Below are 20196 nucleotides of genomic sequence, written 5' to 3'. Positions count from 1 at the left end.
AGAAAGCCGTATCATTAAATGCTGATAGCCACTGCTATCTCTCCACAGCAAAATGCCATAGCACTGACCCAGAACACATTCTCTCTGTCAGAAAACCTTCCTTATCCAAATCCCAGCTGTCGCTCACTGTATATCAAGCACACAGCGCTGCATTTGGCCCACACAGGGAGAACAGCCTTTTGTCCCCTGACTCTGTCTCCCAACTTGTTCTCTATCCCTCACACACACATTTCCTCTCTCTTTACTCGACTATCTAGTTCTGTCTTGCTCACACTATCTCTCTCTCTCTCTCTCTCTCTCTCTCTCTCCGTCTGCTCCAGTCCTTGTCCAACTCTGCTGTCTGCCTAGTGTAATTGAGTCTGGAAACATGATGCACACACACACACACACACACACTAGGGGTTGAACTCAAAGGTTGTGCAAGAAATAATCATTAGTCAACACTTTGACGTAATTGGTTGTGTATAATTTTTCGGGCTCTTTTGTATCGCTTGGTATTTTTAATGTGACTGACTTCACAAGAACTTCTGCAGAAAGATATAGAAACATGTAGTGTTTTGGATTTTTGGTTATGCTTTATTTTAACGTGATTCAATGAATTCTGAATAATTTACTGCCATTCTGTGGATATTAAGTAATCATGAAATTAAGTATTTTTTTAAGTAATGCAATTACAATTATTTATTTTTGAATCTGATTACGTAATTCAGATTACATATAATTAGTTGCTACCTAGCATTGCTTGCAATGCATAATTTACTGTTACTTACTACTATAGTAAGTGTCTGTAACATGTTAATATGTCACCTTAAAATACAGTGCTACCAGCTTTTTTGCTTTTTATTCTGCCCTCACATTGTGAAAAAGAAATAACGGTCTTGACATCTGACCTCTCAATTTATTAAATAATACCACATTAATTATTCCACTGGACTACACTTGGAATCTTTAATTTTGCATGCTAAATTCTCATGTATCCATTCCCATCTATTTTTGCATTTTCTTAACGTTTAGTTCACAATTCATCCTTCAATATCTTTGCCAATACCTTTGATATACAATAATTTCAACCATCGTAAGGAACAACTTTACAATATTAGCCTGGGTTTCCCCATGCTGCCTTGCACGCAGCGCGATTTTATTCACACTGCTAGGCAGTCTGGACACCATGGACCAGATTTTCCCCTCAAAAAGGGAACCAATCACAGAATGGGGAGGGAGCAGCAAGACGATGATGACGTCTATGCGACACACCGAAGCAGTTTGTTTATATCTATGGATCCAACATGGCATCAGACGCGAAGTTACCTTTCGATGCAGCCTTAGATAGTGTTCTAAGCAGTTTAGAACGCAAGTTTATTTCATCTTCTTCCTTGTCGAATTTCTGCCGCTCTACATACGTCATCTGGTATAATTGAAACGATTGGCTATGAGCTACGTACAGGCGCATTTGATAGACCAATAAACGGCTCTGGGCATTCGTAAACCACGCCTCAAATACGAGAAAATGAACATATGGTTCCCAGACCACGTCTCAATGAGAAAGAGGTCTGACGTTAGCCAGGCTATCACAATATAGTAATTCGGCCTGAAATCAGAGATGTTCCGAAATTAAATTACCGCCATATATTTCTCAACATTGTCGCTTTAATGACTGCTAATTCAATTTGGAAAATGTTAAACTCACATCAGACAACTGACTATTTTTTCCCTTACGACAATTGGTTGTATCTTCATTGAAGAAAAAAACAAAAAACAAAAAAACATTATGCAAATCTCTCAATTACTATTGAACATTCAGGCATGTGCCCGAGCATCAGACTCTTCAGAATTTTTAACAGAGCAATCGCATCAGGGTTCGTTTTAATCGAACCAAACATGCCAAGTGTGAACACACTCTTAGTGCACATAGCCTCTGCCAAATTATAGGCAAGGCAAAGCAAAGCAAGTTTATTTATATAGCACATTTCATACACAATTGTAATTCAAAGTGCTTTACATATGTAGAAGGAATTAAAATAATCAAAATAATTACAACAGATGCATAAAAATTTAAAATAGCATGCATAAGAATAAGAGTTGAGAATAAGAATTGATAGAATAAAAAAGGAGGATACTGAAGGCTAAACTACTGTTCCTGACTACCTGAATCACTAAGCTTGGGGATCCGCTATCTGGAATGGAAGAGATTGAGAGTCAGGTTCGTGATTTTACACTAGAAATTATAGTAAGTCTGGCACGATTTTTATGACATTACAAGTTGTTTGAATTGAAATCTGCAAGCTTTCCTCTCCCATCCCCATCATCTCAGCTGCGCGGACATTCATAGACTGTCAACAGTGTTGAAGGCCGCTGAGGCTGTACAGTGTATCATGAGTTATATAAGGTAAACAATGACTGACTTCTTTTCTAGACTACTAGATGCCTGGTTAATAATCGTGCAACACACACAAAACAGACACTCTTTCGAAATACATTCAGATAAGAATCTTACATATACACAACCCCCAACTTTCTCTCTCTCTCTCTCTCTCTCTCTCTCTCTCTCTCTCTCTCTCACCCACAAACACACACAACACTAACACCTGCATCATTGGGTCATTGGGTGTGATGTGGGCCGCTTCAATAAAACAGCGGAGAGAAGGGGAGGGTTGGGGGGGCTTGGCGCTCATCTGCGGCGTTGGGAGAATGTTGTCTTGGCATGAAACTCGCACTCGCCTCGCTGTGTTTGTTCTTTACATGACTTTACAAGGTTTCAGTGATGTACTCGAGCAGGTATGTTGTACACACCGCGTTCCTCCATGTGTCCATTTTTCAATCACCGTTATGTTATGTTAGGTTTTTACAGGGCAGCTTAACCAGAATGCCATGATGATTTGTTTGTTTGGATAGCTATTTCTAAAAAATGTGTGGGAATTCTTATCTTTTAATTGAACTACTGAATGAAAACAGGTTAGACTATGTTTTTGTCATGTTGGAAAAAGTTCACACTCTATTAAGTCCATACTTCAAAGGGAAGGGAATATTAAAGTGCTCTAAAGAGGTCTCGTACGATTGGTGAGTGTTCTGTTGAAAGCTGTCGTTACTGTTGTAACATGCAGTACAATGCGGGTTTAGTCTGTGTGTACTGTAAGAAAAATGCATCACACCAATTAGTATGTATAATATGTTATGTGTTCAGTAGCTTGTAAATTCAGCATCATAATTTGTATCTGTATCATTTAGCTTTTAATTCATTTTAAATAAGGTTATTTGGCCTTCCACATTGTGTTTTGTAACAAGAATAAGAATAAAACTACCCTGTTCGTGTCAACCCAATGCTAAAGTCAAATTCATCACTGTTTGTAATGCTAATAATGTGTTTTAATTCACCATTAAACTACACTGACAATGTGTTTCCTATTGAGGTACTCAAGCTGTAAAGTTTTATTTCTGTTTTTCTGAGTTGTCTTTTTAAATGTCAAGCTACCACGAGGATCATGTTTGTCAGACTGTTAACAAGTAAATAACAGTGCAAGTTCAAGTAACCTTTGCACAGGAACATACTAAGTGCGTAATTTGTTTGATGCTAAAAAACTTTATCCAGCCTTATGTGCATGACAACTCTAAGAATGGTTGATTCATTGTGGCACTATGAAAACACAGCAATGTTGGCTCAACCAATCATGTGAGATTAGGGGCAGGACTAACTGTTTATCCAGCCAATGGCAGATGAGGGGAGAGTTGGGGAAACTTGATTATTTCATATAGTTATTTATGCAATTCCATTTGGTGATGCTAGTAGAAAGAAATTATACTTGAACCCAAAGATCTTAAAATGGACCAATGCCTACTGAAAAGTCGCTATATTCACTGTGCTCAGACGCATCACTGCATGTTGACAGAATTAAATCCTCAGAAAATATTATCTTCTAAGTCTGCGGCATGTCAGAATTGGCTCGGTCAAAGAGCTCTGAATAACTGTGACTGGAAAAGTGTGCTAAATTCATGTTAAATGTGGAAAAGGAAACCTAAAATCCCTCTACTGTCAAGGGACACTTCCTTTCTTTCTTTCTTTTTTCTTTTTTTTATATATAAACCCAATCACCCAATTGGCTTTCAGGAAAGAGCTTGATCCTGTTATTGGCCCAAATACGTCTTCCAGCCCAGTTGAGCAGCCATAAGCCCTCATGAAACTTTGGGTTCTTGGAGCTGACAGCATTCAGTGATAAGCTTTTACAAATGAGGCACAGAAGGGAGTATAACTTTTGAAGCGTTTAACTCCAGATTTTTTTAATGGCTTTTTTAACGCAACCTTTCTGGCCTCCTGTAATGATTAGATGAGGATGATGAAGGATGTTTTAGCACTGTGGAGATATTTCTGTACTGTTTTCTGTTGTTGAGCAAAACAAATCACACACACGATCTGTATGGCTACTATTACAGTACATGTCAGTCTTTAGAGTTCTTGCCAAAAATAAAAATAAGTAAGCAGATATTATATCACAAGAGATAAAAGTCTGTGGGTGTTAATGGCAAGGAAAATGAAAAAGTGGCTGCATAAGTATAGAAAAATGGCAAAATCATTAAAAGGAAAGAAGTCATTAATGAAAAAGATTAATGCTTCTCAATTCTTCCAAACAGCCCTCAAGAACGAGCACCACAATTTAATCATATACAGAACTTCATGTCTTTCAGTAATCACGCATAACGGTTTCTCGTCCATAATTAAGAATTAAATTATGCAGGGCTATAAATGTCTGTGATGTGAGTTAGATACAGCTGATGATCCCAAGGAATTTATTGTGATCCACTTTTAAAACCTATTTATATCTCAATGAGGTCCAGTGTGTTCCATGCAGATTAACTGGTTTGGAAAATATTTCCTGAAGACAAAAAATGTGATGTTTTTGTACTATTAGAATCTTTTTTTAAAGAAATGAATCTTTACTCTGTTCACTTTTGGAGATAGACACGTGGTGTGTTTTTAAGTGTGTGTTCCTGGAATTCCCTACGTTATGGGGACCAAATGTCCCCACAAGTAAATTTTGACCTTGAGGGGACATTTTTTGGACCCCAAGAGGAAACAAGTTTATAAATCACATTGAATGATAGTATAAAAACCATTACGTCTATGGAATGTCCCCATGAAACATGGAAACTCAGGGTGTGTGTGTGTGTGTGTGTTTGTGTGTGTGTGTGTGTGTGTGTGTGTGTGTGTGTGTGTGTGTGTGTGTGTGTGTGTGTGTGTGGACATGTTTTTCTACACCGGTGGGGACTTAAACCTGAATGCACACAGACTCATGGGGACTCATGTCACCGTGGGGACCTAAATTGAGGTCCCCATGGGTACAAAAGCTTATAAATCATACAGAATTTGTTTTTTTGAAAATGTAAAAATGCAGAATGTCTCCTGTGATGGGTAGGTTTAGGGATAGGGACAGTGTAAGGGGATAGAATATACAGTTTGTACAGTATAAAAACCATTACGTCTATGAAGAGTCCTCACAAAGATAGTGCACCAGACATGTGTGTGTGTGTGTGTGTGTGTGTGTGTGTGTGTGTGTGTGTGCGCGTTCGTGCATTCGTGCGCATCAGATTTTTATACCGACCACCTCCTCCAACCACAAGCATTACAATACCTCAGCAGCATCCACAAATTTCTCTCTTCTGCTTTCTTTCTGATTTGTTCTCACTTTCATTCTCAATGGTCAATCTCAATGGTCTCAGTGCACAACTGAATGGACATTTACCACAACAGCTCTGCGGCAATCTTGACAAACCATTCTTCTGTCTGAATTGCTCAAATACTTGAGGACATAAAAGAATGCTGCGGCAATTTGATTTCTGGGGCAAGTTTTCATGCCTCGACCGGATAGTGTTATTAATCACGCATGTAAGATCCTATAATTGTCTCTTTTTTTACTTTACTACTATTAAAACAAAAAGGATGTTAGGGGTCAATAGATCATCACCTTGACACAAACTTACTGACTTACTGACAGATGAATTTGCATTTTTTTGCGACACATCATATGAGAGACATCATATAGCTCAACTATTCAATATTTTGTCAGCAAACTGATTCAGCCACAGAAAGAAATACTCCACACAGTTGTCTTTGTTGAAATCGTATGAAATGCTGCATTGGAAAGGCAACGGTCCTCTTTTCTATGGGCACAGAGGGGTGCACAGGAAGCAAAAGACCTTTATGACAAAAGGTCAATGGGTGTACTCAAGTCTCACTGACAATGTGCCTCAGCAAGCAAAACCCATCTATTCAGCTGAATCACCAAAAGATGCTCTGATGTTGGGTTATTACGCATTCTAGAATGTTTAATCCTTCCAATAACTAATATGTATCATACTAATAATAAGGACAGAGAATGAGTTGCCCTGGTATCCAGGATGCAATGCAACATTCTTTAACTCAGTGTCACTGTTTAAAAGATGCTGTGAAATTTTCAGTGGTTTATTGTGCATTCAGTTACATAGTTATGTATATCACTAACAAGTAAGAAGAATGGGCAAACCCATATTCTGAGTAGGATGCAGTTGAATGACACTTTGATTTAATGGCATTGTAGAAATGTCCATACATAGAAACACTGTATCAGAATATTGAATTGCATCCTTATTTAAGTATAATGCATTGACATCGGTACAGTATAAACACTTTATGCGTCACATTGACAACTTTGAATGACGCACTTAAGTTATCAGAATGGCAAATGCGTAAATGTGCGGCGTTACGCACGGACTTACCCGAGGACCACTGGACTTCTGCGCTGAGGCTGGTGGCAGGCACATCATCATCAGTAGCGCGTGGGAATACAAAAACACAAAAAGGACCCGATTGTGGAAATACATTCTGTCTGACGTTGATTAAGACAACTGACAGCCTACGGACAAGATTAACTTAAGAATTGGCGAAGGTCCCAAAGTTGCAGGAAATTCCAAAAGTTTGTTCCCAGATAAATTCGTCCTCAGCGGGTTTCTCCTTCACATGTGTGCGTTTTCATAGTGCCAGAGAGAACGCAGACAAGATGAAGATAGTCGTAGTGATGCACTCTTTCCACTGCGTGGGATGTACTGTCCTTTCCAGAGCTACAGGTTGAACAGTTTGTCTTACACTTTGGGACGCGTTTAAAACCTCAGGAGGTGGGATTGGTTGGCGTGATTGACAGCGGGATCGTCCAATGACAGCGCAGTTCGACGGGGTGGGGGGTGCAAAAGTCCGCGGATTAATCATCAGTCCACTTGGTTACAGCAAGAGTAATGACGCACTCTACGACTTTCTTTGACACAACTGTCCTACGCAACTTATTTATTTTTTATGGTCGTTTGATTAGCGTAAAAGATAAAGCGTAATATTTCATCATTTATATATGTAACATTTCATAATTTATGTAATTCTTTTTTTATATAAGGAGATTGACGCAGGTTGTCACAAATGTTTAATCTTCTTCTTATTATTATGGTTATTAGCCTACTTATTTTAATAAGTGCGACTTCATTTAGCGAAGGCAATGGCTTTGACAAGTTGTTTAAATATTCCCAATTAAAATATAAAGGCCCATTTTATGTCTAAAATATTGATATTCTATGGATATTTTGTTTTGTATTATTGTATTATAAGAAAAAAAAATATAATCAAGCGATTATAAATATTGTGATGACAGGCTATTTGTTTTTAATAATATTTTTTATAATAATCATAAACATGATTATTAGCTATCATAATTGTGTCATCCCATTTGACCTTTTTTATGTATTAATTCTTATAAGATGTGAGTCTAAGTGTGTGAGAAAGAGAGGAAGAGTAAAATTATTTAATAAAACAAGATAGATAGATAGATAGATAGATAGATAGATAGATAGATAGATAGATAGATAAGCCCCCATCCATCCATCCACCCACCCATCCATCCATCCATCCATCCATCTAGATAATATGTTTGATTCAATAATGTTAAATGAGTATATATATATATATATAGAGAGAGAGAGAGAGAGAGAGAGAGAGAGAGAGAGAGAGAGAGAGAGAGAGAGAGAGAGATACTTGTTTAAAAATGATTAAATAATAAAAATATATAATACAGTTTGGACCATTCTCCTGCAGCTTCTCAAAAGTTCAATTCTACCCTATTCATTTGCATTTTAAGGAGAAAAGCAGAGAAAGAGAGGCGAAGCTCAGGCAAGCAGGGCTCAGGTCTGCTCAGGTCTGCCTCCGTGTGGTTCTCCTATCATGGATGTGGGATGAACCTCGATCTGCCGTAGGTTTCCACTGGGATCTCGGTTACGCCGTGTTCCACACCGTGTCAGCTGGTCTGTGTGTCCGGGACTGTGTGAAGCTCCCCTGGGGGAGGCGAGGGGGGACAGGAGTGTCTAATGGAATGTTAACGAGATCACTTTATGTCCTGTATCCACTTTCCTTTAACCATGTCCTCAAAACAAAGACGCTTTCTGGCGTGTGAAAAAAAAAAGGTTGTTGTTGGAGAAACGTTGACCAACACAGACGGCTGTTGTCACTTGGCTGGACTTGAAACAAATGTTTGACAAGGGGCAGAGAGAAAGGAAAGGGCGAACAAGCTGAAAAGGTCTGTGCTGCCCAATTATCACACCGACCCTTTCCACAGATCCTCAATGGCGGTTCACTGTCTGTTTATAGCAAGCAAAGCCGACAGAAAATTAGCAGGTGTCTGTAGACAAGAGCAGCCAGCCCAAACCAGCGGGCACCCTGCCGACTCCAACGCAATTATTACCAGGCTATGCACATTTCGTGGCTTTCATCAACACATCAGTACAGAGGAGAGGTCTCTTATGTTATTATGATGTCTTAGATAAGCATGACAGGCCCGCTTCATGTTAAGTGTCCTTAATACCTTTGTACTTTAAATTGTGTGCTTCTAACTGCTGTTAAACCCATTTACAGCTTTTATAATTAGACATCTGGACCGAGCTTTATTGTGGTTTCACCAGCTTTCAGAGAAGTTAAAGTTTCAGTCCTGAGAGATTCCTTCAGCTAATGTCTTTGACAGCAATTGTCTTCTTCAAGATGTACGGATCCTCGCCAGATGTCTAATTAATCCATGAAATGTTTTACTGTGTGCGCTTTTTTGAAATGCATGGTTTTAAAATGAGAGGCAAGGAGAAACTCTCTGTTGTTTCTTCTAAAATTCATTTGGAGAAATAAAATAGACAGGTGACTAAATTGCTGACATTCAGTAAGTGTATATTAAGGGAATATTCCATGTTCTGTTCAAGTAAAGCTCAGTTGACAGTATTTGTGGCATAATTGCGCAATGCTGATTATCACAAAAAAAGTGCACACTTTATTTGAAAGTTTTCATGTTACAGTGTAATTGTACCATTAAGTATGGAGTAATATTAAAGGAGAACTCCGGTCAATTTTAACATTGAGCTCATTTTTTTGTACATTTGGAGTGCTGTCAATACAGAGAACAACGACAAAAATCGGTGTTGCCTACACCGAGTTATTCTATTTTTAAAATTTGCACCCTGTTGACTTCAATGGGGCAAGTACTAAACCTGCTTTTAGCCTCTTAACATCCTTGATGTGTCATCACAAGTGCACAGAAAATGTGAGTGATTCCTTCTGAGTGAACACGGTGAATCTGACTGCAGTAGATGTGAAAGATATGTATAAAAATGATGTTATTTAAGCCAGCGCAAATACCTGTGTTTACATCCTGTTTTCCGGTTGAAGTCCAAAGTAGTCGATTGCCGAGTTCACGCGCATAGGTTTAGTTACCTATGATCACGCGCGTGAACTCGGCAATCGATTACTTTGGACTTCAACCGAAAAACAGGAAGAAAACACAGGTATTTGCGCTGGCTTAAATAACATCATTTTTATTCATATCTTTCACATCTACTGCAGTCAGATCCACTCGTGTTCACTCTGAAGGAATCACTCACATTTTCTGTGCACTTGTAATGACACATCAAGGATGTTAAGAGGCTAAAAGCAGGTTTAGTACTTGCCCCATTGAAGTCAACAGGGTGCAAATTTTAAAAAGAGGATAACACGGTGTAGGCAACACCGATTTTTGTCGTTGTTCTCCGTATTGACAGCACTCCAAATGTACAAAAAAATGAGCTCAATGTTAAAAATGACCGGAGTTCTCCTTTAATTAACTATGTACTTATAGGGCTAGGATTAGGGTTTGGTTTAGGGTTATTTGTATGTATTATGCATGATTTACTGTTATTACTATAGTAAGTAGATGTAACGTGTAACGAGGACACTGTAAATCAAAGTGTTACCAAACAGCCTTTCTTTAAAGGCAATTACACTGCAACAAAGTCACCTTAAACTAGTTTATCCAATTAATGTGAATAGTTATGACTAAGATCATTCATTATTGGATGAGTTTAATGAGACATATTGAAGTTCATACTGAAAAAGATTGCAAAATCTGTCCTGAAACTGCACACTGTGTTCTTTTACTAAGAAGAAAAAGAAGCAGAAGTCTCCATTTCGTCTAAGTGTAATTTCAATGGAGAAAGAACTGAGATCTCATTAGAGGCTGTACGTTCCTACAGGAACTGTGTCTGTGTTCTCGGTCCTGGGTAATAACTGATTACATGTAATCTGGATTACAAAAAATAAGGGTTACACTTTATTTTAAGGTGTCATTGTTACAGTGCAATTATATATTTAAGTACTGAGTAATATTAAGCAACTACATGTATTTACTATAGGGATAGGGTAGGATTAGGATTTGGTTGAGGGTTAGTTGCATGTAATTATGCATAACTTACTGTTATTACTATGGTAAGTACATATAACATTTGTAACAAGGACACTGTAAAATAAAGTGTTACCAAATTTGTAATTAGATTATATTACATTTTAAAATTCTCGTAATCAGACTACAGTTAATTTTTTATTGATACATGATTGTATATTCACACAATAGCAGTAAATGACTCATAATATATGTATACATTCAGAAAGTCTTGCAGTTTTGGAATTTCACACACAGATGAGCCGCTCGTCAGGTGGATAAAATCACACAGAAAATTGAGAGGTCACACAGCATTTGACCACTGGATTTACAAAAATCATTTTGTTGTGTTTTTTGCAACATTGCATATATAATCAACTCCTGACGAACACATTAATTAATTATATGAATTATTACTCAGTAATTTAATAATGTATTGATGTGTCTTTATAAGGCTTTTGTTTTTCAAACACATTTTTATTATAATTTTTACTATTTTAAAATGAATTACAAATTTTATGATAGATTTTCATTATACTCATAAACCCTCTGCAGCTCCATCACGAACCCCAGTCTGAGAAACCCTGACCTAATGTAATGTTTAATGCACTTCATGTTGTTGATAACAAAGAAAGACATATATTTTATTTCTCTTTGTATTTTTATATCAATATGGTAAATTCAATGTGATGGTCAAAAGTATTCAAAAAGTAGTCTGATTATATTACATAAAATGTGCTGTAATGGATTACGTTACTAAATACAATTTTTGTCTTGTAATTTGGAATTAGTAGCGGACTACAATTTGTAATCTACGGCACTGCTCTCTGTGATACATTTAATCATGTATTATTAATTTAATCATTTATTACTATGCTTTTTGGACGTTTTTTTTTTCTTTCTTTTCTTTCACATCATTTTGTATTTACAGGGATACAGGGATTCACAATTATTTTATTTTTTTGTCAGCGGAACCTATACAATATTAAAATATATTTACTTTATATTGACTTTATATACTTTCATATATTTAAGTACCCCCTGAGATTATAAATGTAATAAATTAATAATTTACTCATTTAAAAAAGTAGTCAGATTATTTTACCTAAAATGTGTAATGTAATTGGATTACATTACTAACAACAATTTTTGTTATGTAATTTGAAATCTGTAATTGACTACAATTAGTAAGTAATCTACCCAGCACCGTGTATTCCTCGTCACTTAATACTTTAAGATAAAGCATTGTGAGTTTAGGGACTCGTATAACAAGACATTTCAGATCTGAGGATTGCTTAATACATCTTTGTCTATATTTCTCACAAGTGCCTTTTTGACCTGATCATGGAAGAATGAAGAAAATAGATGGACGGAGAGAGGACTTCAAACAAGAGAATGTTAGGTCAGATGCGGAGCCCTTTCACTTTAAAGTCCCTCATCTGGCTTTCATTTGTGGAATTCCATGTCTTTTACATGTACTGGCTGCAGTTTTCACAAGCTCCCGTATCTTGAGGAGTCACATGATCCCAGGCCTGGCCAAAGAGTTCAGTCCAGTCACTGGCTTTTTACACCTTCATTGGGGTGTTCTTTAACACACACACACACACACACACACACACACACACACACACACACACACACACACACACACACACACACACACACACACACACACACACACACACACACACACACACACACACACACACACACACACACACACATGTTGGGTTTCCATTTTTTTCATGGGGACTATACTTAGACATGACTTAGACATGATTTTATACTGTACAAACTGTATATTCTATCCCCTAACCCTAAACCTACCCCTCACAGAAAACTTTATGCATTTTTACATTTTCAAAAAATATAATTTAGTATGATTTATAAGCTATTTTCCTCATGGGGACCCCCCAAAAAAGCCCAAGGACAAGGATTTCGGATTGCCATTTTGGTGCCATCTTTTGTCCCCATAAATAGGGATTACCAGGACACACACACGCACATTTCGATTTATTCTTCATCCACCTCATTTGATGGACAAAGCGTAATTGAGGCTTTATATAAATGTATATTGAGGGAATATTCCATGTTCTGTAGAAGTTAAGCTCAGTCGACAGCATTTGTGGCATGATGGCATTATGTTTTATTTAAAGGTGTCCTTGTTACAGTGTGACTACACAATTCAGTTCTGAGTAATAGACGTAAGAGGGATTGAGACAGAAATAGAGAATGTTCAGAGGAAAGCGGGGTGTGAAAAGAACCATTGAGACAGTGTCCAACGAGTGGTGTGTCCAACACCTGCACCGCCTATTCACCCGAGTGTTTACACACTGTCATCCACAATTAATGGCTCTCAGGGGTAGGGCTGCTGGGGCCCCAGACCCTTCCTGGGCCCTTATGAGTGCCTAATTGAGCATACCACCCTCCTGATTGAATTAACAGCTTGGTCCCAGGGACCTTCACCCCACCGGAGAGGGGGGCTTCGTTCCCTCTGTGCCAGCCCGATGGAGGAGGGGGGGGAGGAGCAAGGGGTCGAGAGCGCAGAGTTGTCAAAATGTCAGCAAAGCGTGGCCTTTGCTGTTGGCAAAACCAAGCAAGAAATGTGAACTGGGGGCATTCAGAGGTCCCGGTCTTCGCAAGGACAGGCCTGCCAGGTGGACGCTGAGTCGCAAGGCTGGATGTAGTCCATTCTGCGTGTTTGGGGCCTACTAAGTATTGCTTCCTAAACCTATACCTAATACATTTTGAAACTTTTGAATGGCATAGAGTATAAATACTTTAGAGCTTGGGCAATTAGACAAAATATAGGCCTATAAAAGCATAAATGATGATCTGAAGGGAGCAGGGCCATTTAGGATAAATCAAAACACTTCCCAATAAGCTTTCACTTCACTGTGTGGACGGCTGGGCTTCGCTGGTTACTTTTAATCCAGAAAAAAAGAATTATGAGGAAAGATATCATGCTCTAATGTACAGTTTTTACACACTAAAAGTGTGACTTGAGGCCATTCACTCATCTACCTAATCTTCAGATCAAGTCTGTAAAACACATTATATGCTTTTCACTCAGTTTGCAATTGTAAATCAAACTTTTTGTAAAATGCTCAACACAGTTCCCTACATTAGACACATCGTTTTAAACTAACAGCTCTTGTGTTTCATTTGGTAAACACTGCCATTCAAATAACACACTCATTTTCCGATTATACCCACACTCAATGATCATGTGTGAAAACACTTATACATAATTTGTTCACTAAGAAATCAAAACTCAATGTTTTGAGAAACAAATATATTATTTTTACCCCTTGCATTTCTGTTTAAAGTGTAAATATACCTAATTTCAAAATCAAAACTTAATGTTTTGAGAAACAAACACATTTTTACCCTTGCATTTATGTTTATTTTGTAAATATATACTGAATATTCATAAGTCGTCACCTTTATTTCTATAGTGCTTTATATTGTTTCAAAGCGGCTTCACAGTAACAAATTTAAATTCTGCTGTAAAGCAGCTCTAACTAGCCAATAGTGTGATTGACTGTCGAGCCATAGTTTGAGAAATTTTGTGTAAGCAATTTTAAACAACTGTAATAGAATTCATATGTTTGCCAAATAAAAGAGGTATGTCTCATTCTGTGTATAATTTCATGTATAGACCAAACCTTTTTATCCATCCACAATGCACCAGTTCTAAAATCCAATAATCTGAATTTGAGTGAAATTAAAGGTGCAGTAAGCGATTTCTGAGAAACACTGATATTAACCCAAACAAACACACCCCTCCCTTCATTGCTCCGCCCCCAAAATGCACAAACACGCAATGCAAGATTTTATGTCTTTTTATCATAGCTGAAGCAAAGCAAAATAATGCTTAGAGAAAAATAAAGCAAATATGACGAATGTACAGTAGACAAGAGTATATACAAGCAAGAGTTAGTTGTTAGTCGTCAGCAGCACAGCAGCTCCAGACAAACAATGACACATTAAAAACTGCGCTGTTACTAGAGCTAACAGTATATCTCGGTTCTGTGAAACAGCACAACCAAAGTTACTCACAAATGGAGCAGAAACAATGCATCCTCATGTCCGTTTTCAGGCCTTCCCGCTGGAAAGCTTTTCTAATATTAGCGTGGGTCCTAAAGCTCTTGCCTGATCATAACCCTTCTTTTTCCAGTGAAATTCCTCTGAGCTTTTCTCTTTTGTAATGTCTCTCAGCCATCTCTCTTTCTACAGTCTTTCTTCAAATCTCTCTCTCTCCTCCCCCATCATGAGTGGACACGCCCACTACTGCTGATTGGCTACAAGTGTGTTGTGCTTCTCAGGCCGATCCACTTTCAACAGCGTTTCTCAGAAATCACTTACTGGATCTTTAATTACAATTAGCTTCTGATTACAGCACCGTGTGTATAATCAAAGTTTAAACATGAGGATTCTACAAAAACTCACCATTACTCTGTCAAGTTTCTATATTCCACTATATGTTAGCAGCAATTCAGACATGACATCATGGTTCATGAAGCTGTCATTCCATCAGTTAATAGTGCTCATAACTGAAATGCAATCCAGATGGGAAAAAAACCCTGTTGTGTCTTGATTAAGGCATAGAAACCTTTCCATATGCTACGTCTCAATCCGCTAACCCCAACTATTTTCATCACTATACCATGCAACTCACCTCTCTGTGACCCCCAGCACATACCATTGTGAACAGTGAACTGTGCAATGGCTATATCTCCCATAAACCCCCACACCAGATCTCATGCCCTCAAATGACAAGGCATCCTGCACGTTCCTTGATGTCACCCCGGTCTCACAGCTTTTCTGACGGAGTCCATGGACGGGGCCAATTAAACTCGCACTGTTCTTACACTGGGTCAAAAGTTTAGTGGGTCACCACCACAGACTCCCCCTCCAGTTATCTAATCCTTTTCCATGAAAAGTGGCTCCGGATGCCAATTAAAACGCATCCTGTTTGTTTTTAAATTCAATTTAGCACAACTGATAATGCAATGATTTGCTATTCATGAGTTCACACTAACAAATAAGTCGGCTGTGTATATATTTATATGCCTCCTTTTGTACTGATTGGATAGGCAATTTGAACGTGTTCTTTCCAAACTTTGTTAATAAAACATAATTTGTTGGATAAATCTCATGACCAGTCTGTCAGGGTTTCTTTTATACTTTCTGGGCAGTTAAAGGGGTACATCATCCGCTGGCAAAATCGGCTTTCAATAAAACTTTGTTGCCAGTACAGTTGAAAGGTGATTATTATTTTTTTATCGGTGCTACCTAACTAGAAAAAACAGAAAAAAATTAGTTGTCTTCCCCTTTGAACGAGGTAGGGAAACGTTGACACCCATTACACACTGGGAATGTCGCCGTCCAAAGGTGCGTTCACGCCATGTTGTAATTACCGTAATTACAAGATTTCAACTGGTAAAAAGAGTTCACTTCCTCGTAGAGCTCGGATACAGCTTGTAAGATGGGAAATCTCTGAGAGCTCCTAGTTGTACCTCGTGACCGCTGCAGATTCATAGGCGTTGATAGTGTTGCCATAGAAAACCATAATTCCCAGTCTGAGGACGTGAACCAGAGATGGTCTTATTATTGGGAGATACGAGAGCCCGTGGCTCCACCATTGGAGAATGCGTAAAGGCCAACTTGGATCACGTGTGCCTTGATAACCAATCACATTACAGCCTTGACGTCATTTAATTTCGTTCATAGTTGTGCGACAGTCAATCATACCTGTCGCGCGATTGTCCGTGACTTCTCTTATACAACAGAGTAGATTAAGCCAAAGCAAATGTTTATCAGCAAACATGCTGAAGATTAGTCAGTGGGCTGTTGATTCAGTAAATGAGAAGCTATTTCAGCACAAAAGCAGTTTATTCAGCGTAGTGAAGCCTCTTCTCCATTGACATCCATTAAAAAAATACTTTTTTTTTTTCAGCTAAGGTTGCAGGCTTGCCTTTAAGTGGCATTGCGTGAACAGCTCCAAATGGATTAATCTTGAGCCTAAGTAATTACTACATGGCATGAACGTAGCACTCCCACAAGACTGCTATGGTTACGCTTATGCTGGAGCCACACCAATAGATATTTGAAATCTTGTAAGATTTTCAAAATGTGAGAGACCACAAACATGAGGACAAAAAATCCTAGATTTAACAGTTCTGCTCCTACAGCGTGTGATGTGCCGCGATGTGAAGAAGACAACACACCACACACAAACAGATTTTTAAACAGAGTCCCGACTGTGAACACGGGAAATCTTGCAAAATCTCTCGAGACTTCACAATAAACATGGCGGACGATAGGCAGCAAGAAATTGCAAGAAGAGTGGTATGTTCTACAGGACACATTGTAAAAACACTCGTGCTGTTGCCACAAATCGACAAGCTGATCCTCCTTCTCTGATGCCCATATCCATTTCACTGACTGCGGTTGTTATGCTTCCGTCTTCTGTCAGCTCGCTTTCTGATTGGGTATTGTTTCGTTCCACCTGACAATCAACAGAGCCTTTGTCGTCAGGGTTCTCCCCACACATCAGGATTCCTGATCGTAAATATTCAACATGTTAAATATTTACGATTCGTGATCAGGGCGGCTCGGACATTCTTCCGAGCACGTTCGGTCACTCTTAACACACCTCACACCACAGATAATCAGGACTTCACTTCGGCCCGAATATCTTGTGATGTGGCCCCAGCATTACCAGAGTCAAATACTGCCCTGCTTTAGAAGGAAACACTTCCTAGCAAACTTTTAGTCATAATAGTGTCGACTTGTATTTTCGACTTGTATTGACAACTTGTAAAATGTTTAGAGGGAGTTACTTTGTGTTTCCAGTGAAGGATTCAGTGCGTTGTAAGCAGCAGCTAAAGGCGGCAAAGAATTATACAGTGCTATGCATAAGTTTAGACACCCATGCTAAAGTTGACTAAAAAGAGGAATAAAAAATCATCTTTTGGAAATTGAACTTAATGCCTTAATTTAAAAAATTAGGAAAAATCCAACCTTTAAGGACACCAATTTTCTTTGTGAATGAATAATGTATCGCAAATAAATAAATGTTCTTCCTTAAAATACAGGGTGCATAAGTATTTTTAATTTTTTTTTTAATTTTTTTTTTAGGATACTATGCATCCTGATAAAGTTCCCTTGGCCTTTGGAGTTAAAATAGCCCCACATCATCACATAGCCTTCACCATACCTAGAGACTGGCATGGGGTACTTTCCATAAGATCATCTCTCAATGCAAATCAAACTAGCTATTAGGCTAACTGAAATAAAACCATGCCAGTCTCTAGGTATGGTGAAGGCTATGTGATGATGTGGGGCTATTTTAATTCCAAAGGCCAAGGGAACTTTATCAGGATGCATAGTATCCTAAAAAAAAAAAAAAAAAAAAAATACTTAAAAATAAAAATCTGCCTGCCTCTATGGGAATTTAACATAGGGGTGTCCAAACTTATGCACCCTGTATTTTAAGGAAGAACATTTATTTATTTACGATACATTATTCATTCACAAAGAAAATTGGTGTCCTTAAAGGTTGGATTTTTCCTATTTTTTTAAATTAAGGCATTAAGTTCAGTTTCCAAAAGATGATTTTTTATTCCTCTTTTTAGTCAACTTTAGTATGGGTGTCTAAACTTATGCATAGCACTGTAAATACAAAGAGAACAACGCAACGAAAAATCGAGTAAACCTCTGTGTTTGTAGTCAACATTTCAAACTGATGACCACAAACACAGTGTTTTAGGCCAAATGGAGGGGGAAACGGCTGTTCTGCAGTCCTGCCGAACACCCGGAGCAAAACGCCGTACAGGTAAGAAAGCTGTTTCCACACTGTTCCATTTTTACCATAATGCTGTTTAATGAGTAGATAAAGTATTATACAATTTGCAGTGATAAACCTATCCATATATGAATTTTCTACCCATGCTAATTACATAGGCCTATTCATTTAGTGTCACAATTCTTTTAGATTAGTTGTTTGATTGTTGGCCACTTATAACATGACATTAGGTGCTTTGTTTAAAGTATTTGCTCTTCATATTACTAGTACTAGTTGTCAACAACATTCAATGTGCATCCTCAAGGCCATTGCACCATTGCAGTTTCTGTTTTTTACATAACGGCAACACTATTAAGGATATATACTGTAACATAATGGACATTCATGAATTGCATGAAAGCGTATGAGTGGAAAGTTGTTTTTACTGGCAGTCTTACAAGTATATGGTTAAACACTTGGCCGTTTGTTTTGACAAAGCTGTGCAACGACTAATCTTCTTCACTTCATCCATCTCTGTTTGATTTCTCAGCTTTCCCCAGCTCTAAAACCAGCAGGTGTTAGAGTGTCATCTGCTCAACACTGGCTCTCATCCTCTATCTATTAAAGAGATTGGATGTTAATAAATGCTGCAAATATATATTGCTCATTGTTAGTTTTAAGTTAATGCATTAACAAATGTTAACAAATTAAATCTTATTGTCAAGTATGAACAAGATATTTATACCCATGAAAGAGAAAAAGTAAAAGAATAACACCCTACCAAACTCCCTCTACATACAGTGTCCAACTGTTTAAACAATTAGGACATAGCCTGCTTAGAAATGTAAAAATGCTATTGCATTAGATAAACTATTTAACCAAGCAGCATTCAACTTTCAAGCAAAACATTTCACAAAATATACGACAGGTTTTAAATAAAACAATGCCGATGCTGTTCAAAGTTAAGACAAAGGATATTTGGCCACTTTTGTGCAGCAACGCTGATTTCCTCAGAGCCACATTATATTTGTGGATAGTGCGCCCTCTAGTGTATACATGTACTTATTACAGCATTAAAAACAGACTTCCCCTTTTCTCCAAAATAACCCACTGAATTCCTGTGAATTCTTTAATAATAATAATAATAATAATAATAATAATAATAATAATAATAATAATAATAATTATAGGCTAATACTAATACAAAGTATTATTATTAGCATTACTATTTATGTTGCAAAAACATGATAGGCTACATATTATAAATCCATTTCAAGTCCGAATTTAACAGCAACAACACTGATAATACAATAACGCCTGGCCATCCTTCAGCACATTCATCATGACAGCATCGCAGAATCGTTCATTCTCCATTCATATGGTCAAAATGTGGGGACAAAGGGCTGAATATTTGCGATATCTTTAGAGCGCAGTCACGCGGAGGCGGAGCACAGATGCTTCACGGCCAAGGATGCGAGTGTCAAACAGCAGGTGGAGACTGACTGACTGCTTAAGGAAAGAACGAGACGAGAACCGACCACAAAAACACATTTGATGAGGGGGAGAGGACATATCAGCCTCCTGATGCCCTCTGAATGAGTGGGCCCTGATAACGGTAAGACTGGCGTTTATTATCGTGATGTGTTTGCTATATCGTCGTTCGCTGTGTCC

At 38.0% G+C, this 20196-nt stretch overlaps 1 protein-coding gene across 10 annotated transcripts in view; it reads right to left on the bottom strand.

Moving 5' to 3' along the window:
- Window positions 1-7167, bottom strand: part of smoc1 (SPARC related modular calcium binding 1) — a 60838-nt gene extending 53671 nt beyond the window's left edge. For 3 of the 10 annotated variants that reach the window (XM_081394414.1, XM_081394410.1, XM_081394407.1), the window contains exon 1: window positions 6745-7099. In XM_081394414.1, the coding sequence (XP_081250540.1) occupies window positions 6745-6849 (105 nt within the window). In that variant the 5' untranslated portion in view covers window positions 6850-7099. Of the gene's footprint in view, window positions 1-6744 lie in introns of all 10 variants that reach the window. The other 7 variants (XM_081394406.1, XM_081394408.1, XM_081394409.1 and 4 more) reach the window with 5 other exon arrangements.
- Between the last annotated feature and the right edge of the window lie 13029 nt (window positions 7168-20196).

Source organism: Scardinius erythrophthalmus (genome assembly GCF_964197995.2).
Source record: "Scardinius erythrophthalmus genome assembly, chromosome: 19".
Taxonomy (NCBI): Eukaryota; Metazoa; Chordata; class Actinopteri; order Cypriniformes; family Leuciscidae; genus Scardinius; species Scardinius erythrophthalmus.
Note: the sequence above shows the minus strand (reverse complement) of the source record. Positions and strands in the feature narration are given on the sequence as shown.